General features: G+C 42.2%; 11 protein-coding genes across 11 annotated transcripts; 4 read left to right on the forward strand and 7 right to left on the reverse strand.

The window, feature by feature from the left end:
• Nucleotides 1-16: 16 nt before the first annotated feature.
• On the forward strand, nt 17-1080 carry J056_004804 (LIM domain-containing protein C4F6.12; the record flags this gene model as incomplete). The annotated part of the gene is made up of 4 exons (XM_009269994.1): nt 17-414; nt 469-553; nt 600-938; nt 982-1080. 4 exons carry the CDS (start codon nt 17-19, stop codon nt 1078-1080), a joined length of 921 nt encoding a protein of 306 aa, XP_009268269.1.
• A 234-nt stretch (nt 1081-1314) lies between these two features.
• On the reverse strand, nt 1315-2921 carry J056_004805 (putative transporter MCH2; the record flags this gene model as incomplete). Its single annotated transcript, XM_009269995.1, has 5 exons — nt 1315-1404; nt 1452-1621; nt 1669-1933; nt 1982-2314; nt 2361-2921. 5 exons carry the CDS (start codon nt 2919-2921, stop codon nt 1315-1317), a joined length of 1419 nt encoding a protein of 472 aa, XP_009268270.1.
• A 386-nt stretch (nt 2922-3307) lies between these two features.
• J056_004806 (40S ribosomal protein S6-B) lies at nt 3308-4207 on the reverse strand (the record flags this gene model as incomplete). Its single annotated transcript, XM_009269996.1, has 3 exons — nt 3308-4077; nt 4127-4133; nt 4181-4207. The coding sequence occupies 3 exons, from the start codon at nt 4205-4207 to the stop codon at nt 3308-3310; spliced, it is 804 nt and encodes a 267-aa protein (XP_009268271.1).
• Nucleotides 4208-4743: 536 nt separating this feature from the next.
• J056_004807 (40S ribosomal protein S13) lies at nt 4744-5237 on the forward strand (the record flags this gene model as incomplete). The annotated part of the gene is made up of 2 exons (XM_009269997.1): nt 4744-4768; nt 4816-5237. The coding sequence occupies 2 exons, from the start codon at nt 4744-4746 to the stop codon at nt 5235-5237; spliced, it is 447 nt and encodes a 148-aa protein (XP_009268272.1).
• Nucleotides 5238-5590: 353 nt separating this feature from the next.
• On the reverse strand, nt 5591-6387 carry J056_004808 (Endoplasmic reticulum vesicle protein 25; the record flags this gene model as incomplete). The annotated part of the gene is made up of 4 exons (XM_009269998.1): nt 5591-5709; nt 5758-5970; nt 6020-6162; nt 6215-6387. 4 exons carry the CDS (start codon nt 6385-6387, stop codon nt 5591-5593), a joined length of 648 nt encoding a protein of 215 aa, XP_009268273.1.
• Nucleotides 6388-6614: 227 nt separating this feature from the next.
• J056_004809 (AMP deaminase) lies at nt 6615-9322 on the reverse strand (the record flags this gene model as incomplete). Its single annotated transcript, XM_009269999.1, has 5 exons — nt 6615-7007; nt 7054-8839; nt 8890-8959; nt 9007-9148; nt 9200-9322. The coding sequence occupies 5 exons, from the start codon at nt 9320-9322 to the stop codon at nt 6615-6617; spliced, it is 2514 nt and encodes an 837-aa protein (XP_009268274.1).
• A 125-nt stretch (nt 9323-9447) lies between these two features.
• J056_004810 (Methylthioribulose-1-phosphate dehydratase) lies at nt 9448-10433 on the reverse strand (the record flags this gene model as incomplete). Its single annotated transcript, XM_009270000.1, has 7 exons — nt 9448-9504; nt 9559-9591; nt 9641-9675; nt 9727-9790; nt 9832-10178; nt 10223-10248; nt 10300-10433. The coding sequence occupies 7 exons, from the start codon at nt 10431-10433 to the stop codon at nt 9448-9450; spliced, it is 696 nt and encodes a 231-aa protein (XP_009268275.1).
• Nucleotides 10434-10538: 105 nt separating this feature from the next.
• On the reverse strand, nt 10539-11354 carry J056_004811 (60S ribosomal protein L31; the record flags this gene model as incomplete). Its single annotated transcript, XM_009270001.1, has 4 exons — nt 10539-10559; nt 10610-10785; nt 10984-11242; nt 11286-11354. 4 exons carry the CDS (start codon nt 11352-11354, stop codon nt 10539-10541), a joined length of 525 nt encoding a protein of 174 aa, XP_009268276.1.
• A 30-nt stretch (nt 11355-11384) lies between these two features.
• Nucleotides 11385-15960, forward strand: J056_004812 (Transcription elongation factor SPT5; the record flags this gene model as incomplete). Its single annotated transcript, XM_009270002.1, has 6 exons — nt 11385-11525; nt 11573-13039; nt 13089-13832; nt 13912-15116; nt 15170-15266; nt 15322-15960. The coding sequence occupies 6 exons, from the start codon at nt 11385-11387 to the stop codon at nt 15958-15960; spliced, it is 4293 nt and encodes a 1430-aa protein (XP_009268277.1).
• Nucleotides 15961-16011: 51 nt separating this feature from the next.
• Nucleotides 16012-16789, reverse strand: J056_004813 (Maintenance of ploidy protein mob2; the record flags this gene model as incomplete). The annotated part of the gene is made up of 2 exons (XM_009270003.1): nt 16012-16717; nt 16764-16789. 2 exons carry the CDS (start codon nt 16787-16789, stop codon nt 16012-16014), a joined length of 732 nt encoding a protein of 243 aa, XP_009268278.1.
• An 898-nt stretch (nt 16790-17687) lies between these two features.
• Nucleotides 17688-18793, forward strand: J056_004814 (Required for meiotic nuclear division protein 1-like protein; the record flags this gene model as incomplete). Its single annotated transcript, XM_009270004.1, has 2 exons — nt 17688-18497; nt 18545-18793. The coding sequence occupies 2 exons, from the start codon at nt 17688-17690 to the stop codon at nt 18791-18793; spliced, it is 1059 nt and encodes a 352-aa protein (XP_009268279.1).
• Between the last annotated feature and the right edge of the window lie 653 nt (nt 18794-19446).

Below are 19446 nucleotides of genomic sequence, written 5' to 3' on the forward strand. Positions count from 1 at the left end.
CAACAACTTTATTCAAATGCGGGAACTGCCTTCTACACCCAATTCTAGGCCTCCTTTACCAAAGCCTCCACTGAAATCTATCACTGCCTCTTCTAAGAAACTCCCTTCGACACCTCACCCACAAACCCATTTCAATCTTCCTCCTTCTTCTTCCCTTCCTCCTGTACCAAGCTCTAGTAGGCCTCCTTTACCTTCGTTACCCAACTCCCCTCCGCCTCTGCCCGCAAAATCTCCCTTAGTTTCATCCGCTCCATTATCAAGCACCTCTTCCAACCCAATTTCAAAGCCAGAGTCTTCGTACACAGCAAAATCCTTGGCCTTAGGTCTTTCAACTTGCCATGGATGCGGTAAAGTTGTTATTGAGGGTCGAGTTGTAAATGCAATGAATGCTCATTGGCATCCAGACTGCTTCAAGTAGGTTTAATTAGCTTTACGTTTATTTCCGTTTATCCCAATTGACTCCTTTAGATGCGCTCAGTGCGGTGAGGCCTTAGAACACGTCGAATACTTTGAGCATGAAGGGAAGCCATACTGTCATTTGGATTATCATGAAGTCTGTCATTCCTAATCATATGATTCAAGCTTACAATCCATCACAGAACTTTTCTCCTTACTGCTTCCACTGTCAAACTCCAATACTTGAAGCCAACTTTATCACAATAAACGATGATGCTTTCACTGAATCTAATGGTCCAAGTCGACGACTGTATCATTTGAATCATTTCTTCTGTGTACAGTGTGGTGACCCTTTCTTGGACCCTTCAAGTGACTTTAAAACGTTGGACAAGCCATACACCATGTTTAAAGGTCATCCATATTGTGAGGGATGTCACAATAGACTACATATGCCTAAATGCAAAACATGTGGTAAATCTGTAACTGAGGATGCTGTAGATGCCTTGGGTAGCTTGTTTCATCTCCAGTGTTTTGTTTGTGAAGTGAGTTTGACTTTCTCTATTTACAAATTCTTACAACTTTCAGGGATGTCAATTGCCTTTTAATGATCATGCCTTCTTCGAGCAAGTTGGTAAACCATGGTGCGAGGCTTGCTTCGATATTCTCATACGCAATCTCGTCTAATGTCACATCGATATATAACGGATAATTGAATCACCTATTTCTCCCTCTCGTACTATCTATCATGTACATATTTATAACACTTTGTAATACTAGTTAATGTAATGTCAATAATGTTAATTATATCGAGTATATCAATGTTTATACCACTTTAATAGAACAGATTATCACTGAAAGCCAGGATCCTTAATGCTCAAATTGCTTTAAATGCGTCTCGTTATTGTGAATCTATAATTTCTAATACTTTGCTAAAATTTTTCTCGATCCCAGAAAGCGTGCCAACAGAACAACAACACATGCTGCTAAGCATGTTCCGCCGATATAAAACTTTTGTATCGGAATCAGCATTATTTTGAACCATATTTGAAACTTACCTCGCCTGGCTTGTACGCATCAGCACCAGCTGCTACACCGCCAAGCTTCTCTAGCAATAAACCGCTAACAAAAGAGCCCAAAAAGTATCCTGGACTTGAGCCTAACTCAAACAGGACAATTCCTGCTTGTATTCTGTACGTTTCAATAGATTGTCCAATACAAGGAACCTCTACGAAAATTATTAACTTAAACTTGAAAACTTCTCATTGTACTCACGTAAACTGAACACACCACCACATCCAATACCTACGAGTGCTACTACTACAGCTAATGGACCAATAGATGTCGCAAACGGCCAAACAACCAAAGCACCTAAACCTGCCAAAAGATAACTCAAAATCAGTGAGTTGATATTTCCACAGGCATCTGCTAGAGCTCCGAGTCCCAATCTACCAGCTGCAGATGCGAGATTGTAGCCAACGCTAAATGATGCTCCTTGTGAGTCAGAAAGACCAAGACTTCTGGCATAAGTAGGTAAAATCTATAAATTGTTTGAGATTCTTAAATAGTCAGTAACTTATTTACCTACTGTTGGAAACGCAAAAAAAGGCCATGAGGCAAGGATTTGAGCCAAAATAATGCACAAAAATAATCTGCTTTTGAGTGCGTATTTGATATCTTGTAAAAGTGATGGCCTAGGTGGATCCTCAACACCAACTTTGAGCATTAAGGACGCCGGAATTGTGAAGATGAGTGAAACCATGCCAAGTATACGTAGTGACCAAGACAGACCGAGCTTTTCTGTCAAATGGACTGCAGCTAGACTGAGAATAGCGCCGCCTATGCCACCTCCAGCTGAGTTGATACCACAAGCCAAGGCTCTTCGCTTTTCAAACCATGTAGCCGGTAAACCAGTGACGCTCTAAGCTCAAGTCAGATCAAGATGAGTAGGACAACGATAAACAAACAATCAAGCAACAAGCTAATCCTACACCAACAACCAATCCTTGAGTCGCGAATAAGGTTGGTAAACTGTTTGTAGCGAAACTTGAAGCAATCTGACCAACACCTAGTAAAATAGAACCAAATAAAGCGACATGTTTATGAGATGTGTACTTGATTGCTAGCATACCAGGAACAGAAAGGAGGGCCATGGTACCTGTAGCAAGACCGCTCACAAAAGCTAACTTCCAGGTTGGAGCGACGCCTCGTTTCTCCAATTCAGATTGATAAACACCAAAGCTATAGACTTGACCTAGATAGAAGAAGTTGATAGTTGTACAAGCCGCCAAAACCCACCAGCCACGACCACCTTCGCGATAACGATTGCCTTGAAGGTAGTCTAAGCGCTGATCGAGGTTGTAGAAGCGATAATCAATATGATTGAGAGATCTTTCTTCATTGTTATCATTATTCTTGTTGAGGATGAGATTATCGACAGAGCCAGCGTCTGTATCGACGGAAGACCTTGGACTACCGGACAGATTAAGAGAATCGTTTGACTGGAGCCTTAGCATATGAACCGGCATCGTTATAACTCAATCAATGAGCAAGCCGATTAATCTGCGCATAAAGTTCATTCTTCATACATACCATACCGATTCAACTTCAAATGTTTAAGTGAAATGCTGCGCCGCACTAAAGCAACTACGTAACTATGCAATATTCAAATATCAATCTGTATTTCTTTATGTACCTGAGTTTTTAATTGACTCAAGCTTGATCAAGTTATAGATTATTATCAAAGAGTGTTTTTGACCTTAAAGACATCACGAAGTCATAATATCAACATTTTAAGGCGCTCAACCACTGTGCATTTCTTCGGTTTTACAATGTATTGAGAAAAGAATAGAATTTTAAGCAGAAGCCCTAAAAATTTTGTTAGACGAAACGAAAGAGGAATAAAGGAATAAATTTACTTCTTGGCAGCCTTTTGCTGTCTGATCTCAGCGAGCTTCTCCTTCTTTTCAGCTTGACGCTTGGCAAGGATTTGTTGGTACTCAGCAACAACCTCCTTTTGAGATTCAGTGTTACGACGAGCAACTGAACGGAGATGACGACGACGTTGAAGACGTTGTGGGGTGACCAAACGTTGGATCTTTGGTGCTTTAGTGTATGGCTTAGCACCCTCCTTCTTTGGTTGAACCTCACGACGGATAACGAACTTGCGGACGTCGTCCTCCTTTGAGAGGTTGAAGAACTTGCGGATCTTGGTGGCTCTCTTTGGACCAAGACGCTTTGGAAGGGTAGCGTCAGTGAGACCAGGGATTTCCTGTTCACCTTGCTTGACGATTGCAACCGAGAGGACAGCAATGTCCGTGTTGACAATACAACCACGAACAGACTTCCTACGACGCTCACCGGTTCTACGAGGTCTGTAGCAAGAGTGACCAGCCTTGAGCAAGAGCTTAACTCTGTGTGGGAGCAAAACACCTTGCTTCATTGGGAAACCTTGCTTGTCGTTACCACCGGTGATTCTGAAAATGTAGCCCTTCCACTCATCACCGATTGAGTCAGCTGGAACTTCTTGTGACATTCTCTTCTCCAAGAAGACACGGAAACGACGCTCATCGTCGATGTTGATGGTCTTTTGAAGACCAGTCTGTGGGTTGGCGATGTTGAGCTTCACTGTGAGGGAAATTAGGCTTATTTGAATAGAATGAAGATTTGAGACTGACTTATGGCCTTGCTGTGCTATGTAAGAATCGAGGTGAGCGTATAAATAAATACCTACGTGACTCCTTCAAGCTAAGTTAAAACTATTTTCTTATTCATTCTTCTTACTTACAACTGCGTTCGTGGCGTGCAACAACATTTCCTCATCAAAAATCCTCAGCAATATCTCGAGAAAAAAAATTCTTAAAGAGGGCGGAATAAAGATGTTTGTATATTTATTTATTGAGTGCATCATCAGGCTATGTATTGTGCTTATTATTATACAGTTCTGTTCAATTTGTGCGGGAGTGATGGTACTGATATCTCACCACCGAGGATACACGGCGAGCGTTGTTGAAGTGAGTTAATGTGTACACTAAGCCCAGCTCCACCCAATCCCAACGCTTTCTGTATTTCTCAATTTTATCTTGAATTTTCACCAACTCCTTCCCTCAAGTCTCAAAAATTATTTTTTCAGCGTCTTCAGCAGCCACAAGCACCTTCAAGTCGTAAGTAAAATACTTAAATTATACCCACAGGCACTCACAGTAGTTATAGAACATGGGGTACGTCTATAAATTCATCAGGTTGTCCAACTCGTATGCAGTTTGATGGTCTTCTCGTCTCAACACTGCAACGGTGCTCAACCTGTGCATACTTGCTGGGGACTCTGCTGACCACAAGTCTTCTAGTCGTATGCACAATCCTTCAAAGGGTATTTGTAAGTAGACACTCCATTCCTCTACATGATTTAACCTTGCACTCAAGCCTCATCCGCCCTCCCTTACCGTCGCAACCCACCTTCATGGCTCAAGGCTACTCCAGAGGATGTTAAGGACTTGATCATTAAGCTCGCTCGTAAGGGTCTTTCACCTTCTCAAATCGGTGTCATCCTCCGTGATCAACACGGTGTTCCACAAACCCGTTTCGTCACTGGTAACAAGATTCTCAGAATCCTCAAGTCTCAAGGTTTGGCCCCTGAATTACCAGAAGACTTATACTGTCTCATCAAGAAGGCCGTCTCCGTTCGTAAGCACCTCGAGCGTAACCGTAACGACAAGGACTCCAAATTCCGTCTCATCTGTATCGAGTCTCGTATCCACCGTCTTACTCGTTACTACAGACGCGCCCAAGTTGTTGCACCAACCTTCAAGTACGAATCTCAAACCGCTTCCACCTTAGTTGCCTAAGCGAGGTTTTGCTTGTACTTGATAAATATTGTGTTAGCTTCTACTTTCTGTTAGATTTTTGTCTTGGCTTGTTCTGTCGAATATTTATTTAATGCAAATTTGTGTTTAGAGTAAAATTTTCAAGACTATAAATTCTCATCATCATCTCTTATACCTCTTTAAGATATTTGATGCTAGAAATCTAAACCAACTAAGTTAAACTCAGATTTAGTTGTTTTTTCATTCTAGCTATATTAAAGGGTGAATTTCTAGTATTACAATGCTTCTTAAATGCATTATAATCCCGTGTTCATCCAACATATATAGCATCAGTATTATGTAAAGAGCATATGTTTCTAATGCATTAAATTTATTCAAATTAAATACTTTCTTCTAAAGTAGCTTCTTAAATGGCTTACTTGCCAGACACCCAACACGAATAGCACGGCAAGCGTAATCATTCCAAAGTTCTTCACTCTAGTGTTAGTTGATTCTGCGTGATTGACTTAGATGTCTTATTATTTGGTTTGGATATACGTACCATTCGTATCGCGCATTCTTTCTTCACGTTTCTTGAGATAATTCATATCAGCAACTATTTCCCTCGTCATTTGCTCCAATTTGCGCATGTCAGTCTCTATCGTTGAGAGATTCTCCTGATTGGCTATTGCGTTGTAATCAATGGCTTCTGCACCAACATCGATATCAAGGTCAATGGTCGATTCGTAGCTATTTTGTGTATGCGCTGGTACGTCTATTCAATCATCAATGATGGGTTTCAATATCCTCTATATTCAACTCACTTTCGATCAAGTAATTGCTGAAGCAAACACCAATATCTGCATGCTGGTGTGTTGTAACAGCAAGCCTAGTTTCACCTTTTATATCCTTCTTATGAAGATAAGTGAAGCGTTCTTTTGATCCATCTAGTATCTCAACATCTACTCTATTTTCTTGTAAATTTCACAGTAGATACTTTGAAGATACTCCCAACGCACCTCTGCTTTGGTCCTGCATTCACGTTCGCAGTAACAACTACTAATGTGTCTGCGTTGGCGTAATGCCATATACACTTCGACTCTGGGTATTGGGCTGCTGATAAATCGAATTTTATTGCATTTGCTAAAGTGATAAAAAGGAATATGAGGGATATTGTCCAGTCTACTCTCATCTGATTGACGTCGCAACGGTTGTACAAAAACAAGAGTAAAGATTGGTCGTATTCTTTGCAAAGAGCAGCACTTTTATTTTCTTTGAGTGTTTAAAAATGTATTTTACCAACCTTTTTGCACATCTTCTACTCTTGTTTGCAATTAATATCACTAGACCAACAAACCGAAACAAAGCACAACATAATACTTTAACTGTTAAGGAATACTACTATTTATCTAGAATTAACTACTTGTTACTCGTAGCTGAGCTTGACTTGCGCCTGTTTTTAGATATTATTCCTGGCGGCATGTCAGACACTGTTGGCATACTAAACAACCCTCCCTGTGGTCCAGCTGATGCAGCAGCAGCAGCAAGCTCTTGGTTAGCATTGATTCCGCTTCCGTATGGTGCACCTTTCTTCTCTTCTTCTTCTGAAATATTCAGTGGGCTAATGCTTAATGACGCGCTTGGCAACTTGTTTTTGCTTGGTGACTGCAATGGTGGTGGTGCCAATGAATTTTGTGACTTGTTGTGAGGAGTGTTTGTAACAACTGGTGGCATATAACCTGCTCCTATCAACTGAATTTCCTCTCTCAGTGTTTCAAATCTGAAAGCAACGCGAGAATATGGTACATTTGTCTACTCAAAGTTAGGAGCGTTTAACAAAATGCTTATCAACACTCACTTTACGAATATCATTACCTGAAACGCCCGGAGAATAAAACTTGTCACCCAACCAATGTCTTTTGACCTCCATTTCAAAACCAGATTGCATGACAGAGTTTCTCGCCAGCTCACACATATCTGCCGGACTAAGCTTATAGATTTGCGCAGCTACGCTGTACTCTTCAAGCAGCGGCTCCTTGGTGAAAGCCAACATCAATGGATCATCAGTGCTTAAACTGACATTCAAACCAGTTCTGAAGAAATCGGGGAATGGGTTCCTCTCATACGTAAGGAAAAGAGCATTGTTTGATAAAGGCGACATAGCGATTCCAATCTGACGCAAGTAATAGAGATACTGAAGTGCCGGTACTTTCCTAAGTAAAATGCCGTGTGAAATTGAGTGAGAGGTGAGGAAAGCAGATGTAAGGTGATCAGTGTCACCTGCTTCACCTGCATGTGGGCGAAGGACAAAGGTGTTAAAACCGCGTCTTGATCTCCAGTTGTTCAGCGTGGCAAGGTTCGCATACATATAGTAAATCCAGTATGCGTATGGAGGGTTTTGTTTAGTATCCCATACACGTGGATAGGGGAATTTTTTATAGATTCTTCTTTCAGTTTTAGATTCGTCATCAACACTATCAAAGCCAATTACTCTTTGTAAGAAGATGTACAACTCTGGGTGTGACGTTGGATCTTTAGTTACTTCGAAAAGTGGTTGGAATATGTTCTTCACTATCTCTTCAAAGTTATCGGCTATACCTGCATTCTTGTATATATGATAAAGACGTGGCACCTGAATCAACCATCTCACGTTATCGCAAAAGAGCTTGTTGTTGACTGCCCATTTAGCAACTTTGTCCCACTCATTCAAAGATCTACCGTAGATTGAAATGCGCCATTCTGCTGCTTGATATTTGCTATCCTCAAGATCACTCATTACTTCTTTTGTTATCTCCGCCAAATATCTGCCTTCAATGAAGTTATCCGTCTTTAAGAAAACCTCACGAAGACGTGATTCACCGATTGGGTTGTACTTCAAGTTAAATTTGTCGAACCTGTGGAATGAGTCTTGATGAGCATGCATATCGAGTGTATCAATAGATAAATCATATGCTGTTAACTTCAATGACTCAAAAACCTCCTTCAAAGTCAAGTCTTTACCATCTCTGTGGATGACGACATCATTAGGACTCTTACGAAGCTTGTACTTGATGAAACGAAGCAAATGCTTTTGATTAAAGCAAGCAGAATGATGAATGTGAGTGTCCACTTTTCTTACGTTATAAAAGTCACGATGTGGTACGCGCTTCATCTCTGCCAATTCCTGGTACTCGTTCATCAAAGAGTACATTTGCCATTTAGATTGTAAATACTTGAGTCTTCTAAAGGCGAACGATTTAGCAGGACCGTCACTTATTACACCGAGGATGTAGTCCAAGTCGATAAAGTATTCTCTAATTGTTGGTACGTTGAACAGAGGTTTGTGGGATTCATCACTCTTTTCGTAGACTTGATAAACACCTTTTTCATCCATTTCAAAGTCCCATTTCAATTCCGAGTGCTCACTTGGCACTTGACCGGCATCCTTCCATTCAAACTCCGTCTTCTTCTCTCTTGTTGGTTCTTGAGGGAGTTCCATGCCTTGAGAGTTATTTCTGTACCAAAATGGTTTAGGTGGTGGAGGATAGATACGCCATGGCTCGAATTTATCGCCCTTATTATTGCCTTGGCTATCGGCCGGGTAGAATCTACCGTCATAGTTGGTTGGATTATCTTCGAGTCTTTGATTGGATACAGCCATGTACCTTTGAGTTATGTAAGAATGTAAAGAATATTTCACCTATAGCTTATGTACTTGTCACGAAGGTTTAAACATGTTTGGAACGATTGATAGAGTGCACGCAATTCAGCGCTGATTTCCTCAGCTGGTGAATATCAATAAATGTGCTTAAAATAAAGAATCTAATCCTACCCAGTGGTGGCGGTGGTGGTGCTTTTCCACCGGCAAAGTCCTCATTAGCGTCTTCTTCTTGGGACTGAGCGCATTCTTTCTCAAGAAATTCATCATCGTGACTGAAATCTGCGTGATGATGGGCAAAGAATTTACCATCAGCCTTTTAATATTTGATTAAGTGAGGCAAGTGTATGGCTAGCTAGCAACATACGTCGTTCAAGAGATTGTGATCCCTTTGAGAGTAAAATGGATCGACAGTCTCATCATCTGGCTTCGTAAGCTTTGTCGGCTGTAAAACGCTCTCAAATCCTTCTGGTACGGGCGAATCAACCATGGTCGACGTTTGAATCAAAACGGAGATAAAGAACTGATTGCCGAAATCCTGTCGGACAAAATTAAACTTGAATAAATCAATGCATGCAGTGTATTTCTAGTAAAGGTCTTTTTTATGTGCAGATTTCATGGAATAACAGCTTCACCGTCATCTGGAACAGTTCTCATTCCAGCAAGACGCATCTGTGGATGATTAGTGTCAAATTGTATAAATCTGTAGACTCTTCAACTCCCCACCTTAACGCCTAGCTCGCAGAGATAGTCAATACACTGTAGTATACTTAATGTCTTATGGCTGAAAATTCTCGCTTCAACCTACTTCGGTTTGTGCTTTAGCTTTTTCCCAGGTAGGGCCTGTAAAAGTAGTTTGTGAATAATTTGAAGAGTTTAAAAGCGATAACGTACCCCAAACATAAATACCATGCCTCCTCACAAGGACACCAGGCGCATTTGGATACTTGTGCATAGCCTGAAATGTTAGATAGCGTTTTGATAGTTAAACATGCTCACCTCAGCCATTCCCTCCATCAAGTCTTCTTCATTTGGTGTGTTCTCGATGATCGGTACGACAAGGGTGTCCAAGTAAGTCAAGGCATCTGACATACCACCTTTGCGAACGCCCTTGATCATCTCTTGATGAGAGATTCTGAATTCTTTACCCCAAAGGAGTGTAGCCATAACAGTATTTTGTGAGTGAGTGTGGATGCAACTAAGTGCACCACGAATGCTGAAGGCATTGAAGAAGAGTGGTGTACAAGCAGACTCTTTCAAACCTCTTCCAGGTGCTCTAACCACGCTACGATCATTTACTGTTAAAACGAACATATCTTCTGGGTTTATGCGCTCCTTCTGTACACCTTGATAAAGTTAGGATGGCTAAACAAGGGAAATTGAGTGATACCTGATGGTGCAACGTATGCTACGTTACTGAGATAATATTAAGCCAATCTATTAACAACAAGAAGCATTAAGCCTCACTTGTCTCTGATAGAAATACCGCCACCGGTTCCAGTGACCCAGCCTTGACGATACATGTTCTCACATAGTTGGGGAATCAAATTAGCTGGATGTAATGGATCTATTGAGCTAACGAATTGATCTGAGTTGCACATGGTGGTTTGAATTAGGCTATAAAGAAGATCCCAATGAAGTGACATATACAATTTATAATGAGCAATTGTACAATATGCAAATCAAATAACCCCAACTAAAGCATTTTAAGCTTCAGCGTCAACGACCTGATCATTACTATAAGCCTGTGACTTGTATACTCAATAAAACCACTCACCTCAGTAACGGTACCCTTGAAGTTGGTGCATGGAACGTATGAGGCGTAAGTGTAGAGCTTCTCCTTTGCGTCTTCAGCGTCATTGCGCTTACCTGCAGCATCATCCATGGATGACCACGTCAGCCGCCTTGCTCTTACATTGACAAAGCCAATAGAAAGAGCGGTGACTAGTAAAACTGCAGGTAGACAAGATTTATCATGAGAGTGAACTCTTGTTAACTTGTAACAAGCCCGCGTTAAGCGTGAACCCAACGGGAGTGCAAAATCAAAAAAGAAAATTTGACAACCAGACGGTGTCACTCTATTAAAATCGAGTCACTGAGCAAATACCAGAAACAATCTACTCTTCCTATTAGCAATTAAGTGTTACTCACGCTCAAGACGAAGACGAAGACGACGTGGAGGGCTTCTTACACCACGGGACCAGACTTGCTGGTTGAGCTTAGGGTCAAGACGGACATCCTTGGTACCCATAGTCTTCTCAGCGAAGGAGACAATTGACTTGATAGCCCATGGAGAACGCTTCTTAAAGGATCTGTCGTGAGTACGCTTGTGCAAGTTGACAGTGTAATCACGAGTAACGACGTCCTTGATAGCTGAACGGGTCTTTGGGGTCTTCTTGTCAATTGGGGCCTGCGATTTTTAGCCTTAAATTGTACAACTAATTTAAACGTACCATTTCACCTGATCTTGATCGAACCTGCGTAAGCCTCTCACCCACAAAAATTCTTTTGAGTGTCAACATCGATAATCAATAAAATATAAAATCAAAATTATGGAATTAAATAATTTAAATAGTCTAGATAATTCAAATAGTCTACACAATTCAGATAATTTAAAGGCTGAGGATATTGATCAATCACTCGATCATAGCTCTGGCGACGAGAAAGTCCTCGACGATGACGAGGAGAACCCGGTCCGTGAGCTCAGTGGGGAGATGTACAAAGCTCACATGCTTCACAGGTCGAGGAGCGTATCGTTGAGGAAGATGACGACATTAGAGATGAAGAGGAAGAGGAGGATGCTGATGAGGAGGCTGAAGATTCTGACGGTGATAGGCCTACAAAGAAGAAGCGCAAGCAGAACAACCCAAAGAATAGATTTTTGGATGTTGAAGCTGAAGTTGACGATGATGACGAAGAAGCTGACGATGATGATGAAGTTGCTGGTAAAGACCTCGAATTTATCCAAGAGAACGAAGAGCCTGAAGATGTCGGCAGAGATATCAGAGGTGGCCACACAACAATCGATAGGCGCGAAAGAGAATTATATGATCAAGATGCTGAGCAAATCGCTGACAGCTACAAGGAAAGATTCGGCAGATCAAGATACCAAGGCGAGATGAATGAAGTTCCTCAAAGGTTGTTGATGCCTTCAGTTGAAGATCCAAGTCTTTGGGGTGTGAGATGTAAAACTGGAAGAGAGAACGATATCATCATATCAATTATGTCCAAATATGCGGCAAATGAGTGGGGCCAGAATCCTCTCGGTATCTACTCTGCATTTTGTCCTGTATCAATTCAGGGTTGGGTGTATGTGGAAGCCAGATCTTCTGCTCACGTCTTAGAGGCCGTTAAAGGATTGGTTGGTGTTTACTCAACTGCATCCCCTGATCGCAAACCCTTTTTGGTTCCTGTCGAGGAAATGGCTGACTTGCTCAAGATTAAAAAGCAAGTAAAAGAAGTCAAACCAAGCTCTTGGGTTAGAATCAAAAGAGGTAAATATCAAGGAGACTTGGCTCAAGTCATGGATATCACAGAGAATGGCGAAGTTGCAGGTGTCAAATTTATACCACGTATCGATCTTAATCCCAAAGAAGACAATACCGCCGTTGGTGCTGATGGAAAGAAGCGCAAGAAGGGTAAAAGCACGGCAACCTCTAGACCACCTCAGAAACTGTACAACCATGCTGATATTATCAAAGCTTATGGACAAACTTCTTCAACTAAGAAAGGTGACAAGTACGTTTTTCAAGGTGACACCTTTAGAGATGGTTTATTAGAGAAAGATATAACTATTGCAGGTCTACAGACTGAAGAAGTTAATCCGCAGATTGATGAAATTACCAAGTTTACCGGTCAAAGCGGTGAAGGCTCTGGTATGGATTTGGGAATGATGGCTGATGCTGTCAAGCAATCTGGTGCCATTCTTCAACCAGGTGATGTAGTCGAGATATTTGAGGGACAATTGGCAGGTATTTCAGGTTCAATTACAGCTTTAAGAGGAGATGTAGTTACAATCAAAGCAAATGTCGAAGAATTCCTTGATAAAGAAGTCGAGGTATTGTCACGCAGTGTTCGCAAGAAGTTTGCTACAGGTGATCACATCAAAGTTATCAATGGAAAGTATACAGATGAGACTGGGTTAGTTTTATCCATAAATAACAGTGACAATACTGTCACGTTCATTTCGGATATGTCACAAGAAGAGGTAGGCGATTTTTAAAAAAGTAATGGAAATTATATTGACCCCTTCAAAGCTTTCGGTTTTTTCCAAAGATATTAGAGTAGCTGCAGAAATTGGTGCTGCTCATAATACAGTTGGTAACTACGAATTGCACGATTTAGTTCAATTAGATCAACAAACTGCCGGTGTCATTTTTAAAACAGAACACAATCAATTTAAGGTTCTCGATCAGAATGGCATAGTTAGAACGGTTGGTCCCAGACAAATCTCGATGCGTAGAGATTCGCGTAGAGCAGTTGCAACTGATTCTGAAAACCACGATATACGTATAGGTGATATGGTCAAAGAAATTGCAGGTGAACAACGCAAAGGTCAAGTCTTGCACATTCACAGATCAGTTTTCATTTTCTTATTCAACCGAGAAATCAATGAAAATCATGGAGTTTTCCTTACAAGATCGACATTATTAGCTTCAGTTGCTCCAAAAACTTTAAATAAAGCGCCAATTGATTTATCACAAATGAACCCCGCAATGAAGAATGTCAATCCTATCCAAGAGAAAGGTGGTATGGTCGGCTCACAGATGATGGGTAAGGGTATGAGAGACAAGCTAGCTGATGTACCCGCACAAGTCATCAGAGGATCATATAAGGGTTTGATTGGTACCATCAAAGAGACAAATGGAAATCGAGTCAGAATCGAGTTAAATACTAACTTGAGGGTTGAATCGCTACCGAGGGAATGGGTAATGAGACGTCATAATAATCAACTCGTCAGTTTAGATACATATATCGGTCAACCGAGAAATCAGAATGCTGTTAATACTAATTCAAGAGGAGGAGCACAAATGTCTGGAAGTGGAACACCAATGATGGGAAATGCAACACCATGGCAAGGCGGTGGCAAGACACCCTTTGCACAAGGAGGAGCAACACCTTGGGGAGGAGGTGGACGTACACCCGCATCTGGAGGAAGAACACCTGCTGCAGGAGCTTGGGCTGCTGGTTCAAAAACTCCATCAGCTGGAGCTTGGGCAGCAGGCTCAAAAACGCCAGCTGTACGTGGAGGTGCAACACCAGGTTGGGGAGCAGGAGCAGGTAGTAAAACACCTGCGGGAGCTTGGGGAGCAGGCAGTAAAACACCTGCTGGAGCTTGGGGAGCAGGAGCAAAAACGCCTGCTGGAGCTTGGGGAGCAGGAGCAAAAACGCCTGCTGGAGCTTGGGGAGCAGGAGCAAAAACGCCTGCTGGAGCTTGGGGAGCAGGAGCAAAAACGCCTGCTGGAGCTTGGGGAGCAGGAGCAAAAACGCCTGCTGGAGCTTGGGGAGCAGGAGCAAAAACGCCTGCTGGAGCTTGGGGAGCAGGAGCAAAAACGCCTGCTGGAGCTTGGGGAGCAGGAGCAAAAACGCCTGCTGGAGCTTGGGGAGCAGGAGCAAAAACGCCTGCTGGAGCTTGGGGAGCAGGAGCAAAAACGCCTGCTGGAGCTTGGGGAGCAGGAGCAAAAACGCCTGCTGGAGCTTGGGGAGCAGGAGCAAAAACGCCTGCTGGAGCTTGGGGAGCAGGAGCAAAAACGCCTGCTGGAGCTTGGGGAGCAGGAGCAAAAACGCCTGCTGGAGCTTGGGGAGCAGGAGCAAAAACGCCTGCTGGAGCTTGGGGAGCAGGAGCAAAAACGCCTGCTGGAGCTTGGGGAGCAGGAGCAAAAACGCCTGCTGGAGCTTGGGGAGCAGGAGCAAAAACGCCTGCTGGAGCTTGGGGAGCAGGAGCAAAAACGCCTGCTGGAGCTTGGGGAGCAGGAGCAAAAACGCCTGCTGGAGCTTGGGGAGCAGGAGCAAAAACGCCTGCTGGAGCTTGGGGAGCAGGAGCAAAAACGCCTGCTGGAGCTTGGGGAGCAGGAGCAAAAACGCCTGCTGGAGCTTGGGGAGCAGGAGCAAAAACGCCTGCTGGAGCTTGGGGAGCAGGAGCAAAGACGCCTGGGGGAGCTTGGGGAGCAGGAGCAAAGACGCCTGCAGGAGCAAACTGGGGTAACAGTACACCTGCAATCAGACCGGATGATAATGATCAAGGATGGGGATCAGTCTCACCAAGAAGATCTGAAACCAGAGATGTATCGGTGATGCAGAGTAATGCTGATTGGGCATCTACATCACCTGCATTCAGACCTTCTGCAGATGCATCCGAGTCCCCAGAAAGAGCAAACTTTGGTAGTACATCACCTCAACCAATGGGTCAGTCAAGCTGGGAATCACGCGATGATGTGGGTACTTTAAGTTCAAAATCATTTATACGAGCTAACGATGAATCCAATGTAGTACTCAGCACCAACGCCATATGGAGGAGCTCCAACACCATATGGATCAGCACCAACGCCTTACGGAGGAGCACCTACTCCTGGTGGAGCGCCAACACCTGGTGGAGGATACAATTACAATACGCCAGGGTACAATGCACCAACACCTGGAGGCGGAATGGCACCGACACCATATGGAGCGCCTACACCAGCAATGGGAGCTTCAACGCCTTATGATTCAAGTTCAGGACCGCAAATGCATGCATCGAGAATGCAACTTAGGCACGGGCCCCCAACAGACTGGTATAAGGATAACGTTAGTATCAAGGTGAGGATAGACTCGATTGGACAATTCGAGAAAGGTGCTTATGATGGAAAGTATGGATCGTTGCAAAGATGTACACCAAATGAAGACGTGATAGTGAGAGTTTTGGATGACGGAAGTGAGGAGATAGTGCTATCACATCAGTTTATATCACCTGTGCAACCGGGAGATGGAGCGTTTGATAGACGCCAGCAAGCAATGGTAATTGAAGGAGATTATAAGGGAGAGTTAGCACAACTGTTAACTAACGATGAAGACGAGTGGATGGTTAAGGTATTTCCAAGTGGAGAAGAAAATTTCTTGAGTACATATTCAATGGTACAATATGTAAAGTAGCTGCTTCTTTCAATAATGAAAGATAAATGAATGTATTAAATGAGAGTACAATCATAGTTCCAGAGTGCCTTGATCCTTCCAAAGGTTCATGAGATCGCCTACGCCCGAACCGAGAACGTCTCTTTTATCGATGAGGTCAAACTCAGTACCAAAAGCGACAAAGTGAGCGAATAGAGAGTTGAGGTGACCTTCTAAGCTGAGGTGGAGAAAGGAAGAGAAGTGAGCCCAGTATAAGTGAGCAAATACTCTAAAAAGTTGTTTATATATGTGCTTGGCGGAAGAAGGGAAGGTGGGCTGGAAGTAGTTGTTTTGCTTTGAAGGGAAGACGAGTTCATCGTTGAGCAAAGACTGGACCCATACCATAACATAGTCAATGTAGGTAGGCGCAGGCAACTTGACTAGCTTTCTTGATTGATCGATCCAAGTGTAGTCAAAGTTAACACCTGCAGACATGGTTGGATTCGATTCAAGCGTGACAGTTTCAGATATCACACCGTAAAAGGCGTTCAAGTTGTGGAAGAAATCAAACAAGTTTATAGCTACCCATTCGTTAACGTCAACGTGCTTTGGTAGTACTACGATAGTCTTGAAACTGCCTTTGACGAGAGCAGCTTTACAGAAAGGCTGACATAAGAAAAGAGGTTTACTGTTGTTATTTTTAGTATTCAAATTATTGGGTATTTGGGGTATTTGTTGCTGTTGAGTTGTCGGTGAAGTTGGAGACCTTTTCTGTGCGTTTGATTTGGTGCGAATGCGCCTAATTGGTGTGTTAGACTTTAATATCCCACAGTCACCTCACTAACCCAATAGAACCAAAGAAATTAGACATGGTGTTGTGAATGACTGGGTCTCAGTCGAGATTGATACAGAAATCAAGATGATTCATTCGTTCAAGTAAATTTAAATTTTATTTAAAATGTCAACGACATCTTTGTACTCAACCATTGCTCCAATACCTAAAGCAGTTTATTTCAGCATTACAACCGATCCACTCACTTCAGCCCTACTAACCTTCATCTCCACATGCTAGCCGCTTGCTGATTGGGCCGTGTATATCGAACTTTAGAATATTACTCAGTATATCCAGTTGATGGTTTGTTAACGGGTTATTGTACATGAAACTGTTCATTGAGGGAAATACGTGCACTGGTGTTTTATCATCTAATGCTCTTACGATTGACGTTACCAGATTATCTGCTAATCCGTTGCTTATTTTTGCCAACGTATTGGCAGATAAAGGTGCAACAATGACGATATCAGACCACCTCCTTAATTCAATGTGTAAAATATCATCACCTATCTTATTAAACATGTTCCACTCATCCGAATCTCTATAAATTGGTATGCTCCCATCGATATCGAGATCTTTTACAAAGTTATAAGCTGATTGAGTGATAGCCACTTTCATATTGAAATTTGGTTTCAATTCTTCCGTCAATAGCTTTAGTTTCACAGCTGCTACTGATCCTGTAACCAATATAAGTAAATTCTTCATTTTACAACTGTACTGTTGGTCGTCTGCGTCTACTAAACCACCAACTAGTCGTATGATGCAACTAAATCGCTTGAATTATATTAAATCATCAATCACTTGTAGATTAGGCATTAGACTATCTCACTCTGTAAATAAACCTCCGAAACCGAAAACTGTCCTGCGAAGAAACGCTGCAGAACAATCAGCTCCTGTTAGATCAAAGCTTATCAATCGTCCGGGTAGAACTAACGTCATGCCCGTCTTGGCTTTCTCAACTGCTGAAAGATACGACTTTAACTCACTCAAATCATCACTATCTGCGTATAACTCATATCTAGTACCAGACTCTGATGGCGCAATCTATATTCCTCTAGACAACACCGGCGATAAAGAAGTCTTCATCTTTAAATCTGGCAGTTTCGTTACCTGGGGCATGGATACTGATCAAGGTGAACGATTCTTGCGTCAAGTCATTAGAAGAGGCAATACGCCTTCCAATAATCAAATCAGTCTACAGAAAGTGCTAGAGGCTAGTGGTAGATTTAAGAACACTGGCTGGGTTGAGAAAAATCGCTACCTTGAATTTGAAACTGAACAGTTAGATTACGTTGTTGATCCTTCTGAATCAACTAGATTGCAAGGTGATTTAATCGTTTTAGGTCAAGACTCGGATTTAGACTCTATCAAAAGTATTTCTTCAAACTCACAGTTGAACACTAATGAATACCCTATGTTATTAACGAAATACTCCTTCTCGCACGCTCTCAGTCGCAGTGCAAAATTGTCCGCTTTAGAATCACAATTATCAACCTACCTATCAAAGGTCTCATCAATCCCTTCTTACCTCGCTCTCAATGGCAAAGTCCCTCCTGAAATGGATAGAAAAGCCATTGCTAGTAGTATGGGCGAATTACTCAGATTCAGACAGGGCCTGAATTTGGAACTTGACAATGAAGGTGAGAACTTTTGGGGTGTACCTGATGCCTTATGGGATGAACAGATCCTAGAGAGTTATTTTCAACAAGTTTCTGAAGTTTTGGATATAAAACCACGCGTTGACGCTGTTAATCAAAAGATCACCTATGCAGCAGATGTACAAGACACTTTAAGAGATTATCTACAAACGCACGTATTCACTTTATTCGCTCTTCCTCTTTTAACCTCCTCCCCAACAGTCAAACAAGCCATCGTATGGAGTTGATCATTATTGCGTTGATTACGGTTGAAGTAGCGTTGGCTATTATAACCCATGGTAGAGAAATTTATCTCGTACTTACTGAGGAAGAACCTGGTCAGGATGGTCAGGATAATCAGAATACGGAGGCGGTGCATCTAAGCAATCCATTGAGGGTTCACTAGGCGGGCATTCACTAGGCGGCACATCTGGAAGCTCAGTGGTGGGTTGAGTAGGCGGTGTGATTGAAGAGGCCCTTGAGATTTGAATAAGCGGGGTATCAAACGCTATAATCTTATTATTATTGTAATCTACGCTAATAAAGTGACTGATAGATAATATATCTTTGTAAGCAAAGTCAGATATGTCTATCAGATTCATATCTGTGCTAAAGTGATGAGTGACTTGACTTGTGTGATAATCTGTATGTTCGGATATCATGTCTGACTTTTGCAGTGTGAATAAAACTGTCTCTAATCTTTTCAATTCATGCCAACGGCGTGTTCTCAGCTTGACTAAGCGATGGAAATGGATCTTTAGGTCAAAACTGTCGTTCCTGGTAAGGGTAATTGCCAGATTGATTGGTAGTGATTTATTCATTGGTATCATTTGCGTATCTGGAACGTGCACATTTAAGCCAGCGATTGTATTCTTGTGTTGTATACTATTACTAATCACTTTATAGCTATCAAATTCAATTGAATTGCTAGAAGACTTGATTAGATCAAACGTAAACTTGTGCTTTTTTGCTTTTTTGAATAGCTTTTTATATTCTACGCATAGAACCAGCGTATATTCAACGACGACGCTATCTTCACCATATCTATACCTAAAGGAA

Source organism: Wallemia ichthyophaga (genome assembly GCF_000400465.1).
Source record: "Wallemia ichthyophaga EXF-994 unplaced genomic scaffold scaffold9, whole genome shotgun sequence".
Lineage (NCBI taxonomy): Eukaryota > Fungi > Basidiomycota > Wallemiomycetes > Wallemiales > Wallemiaceae > Wallemia > Wallemia ichthyophaga.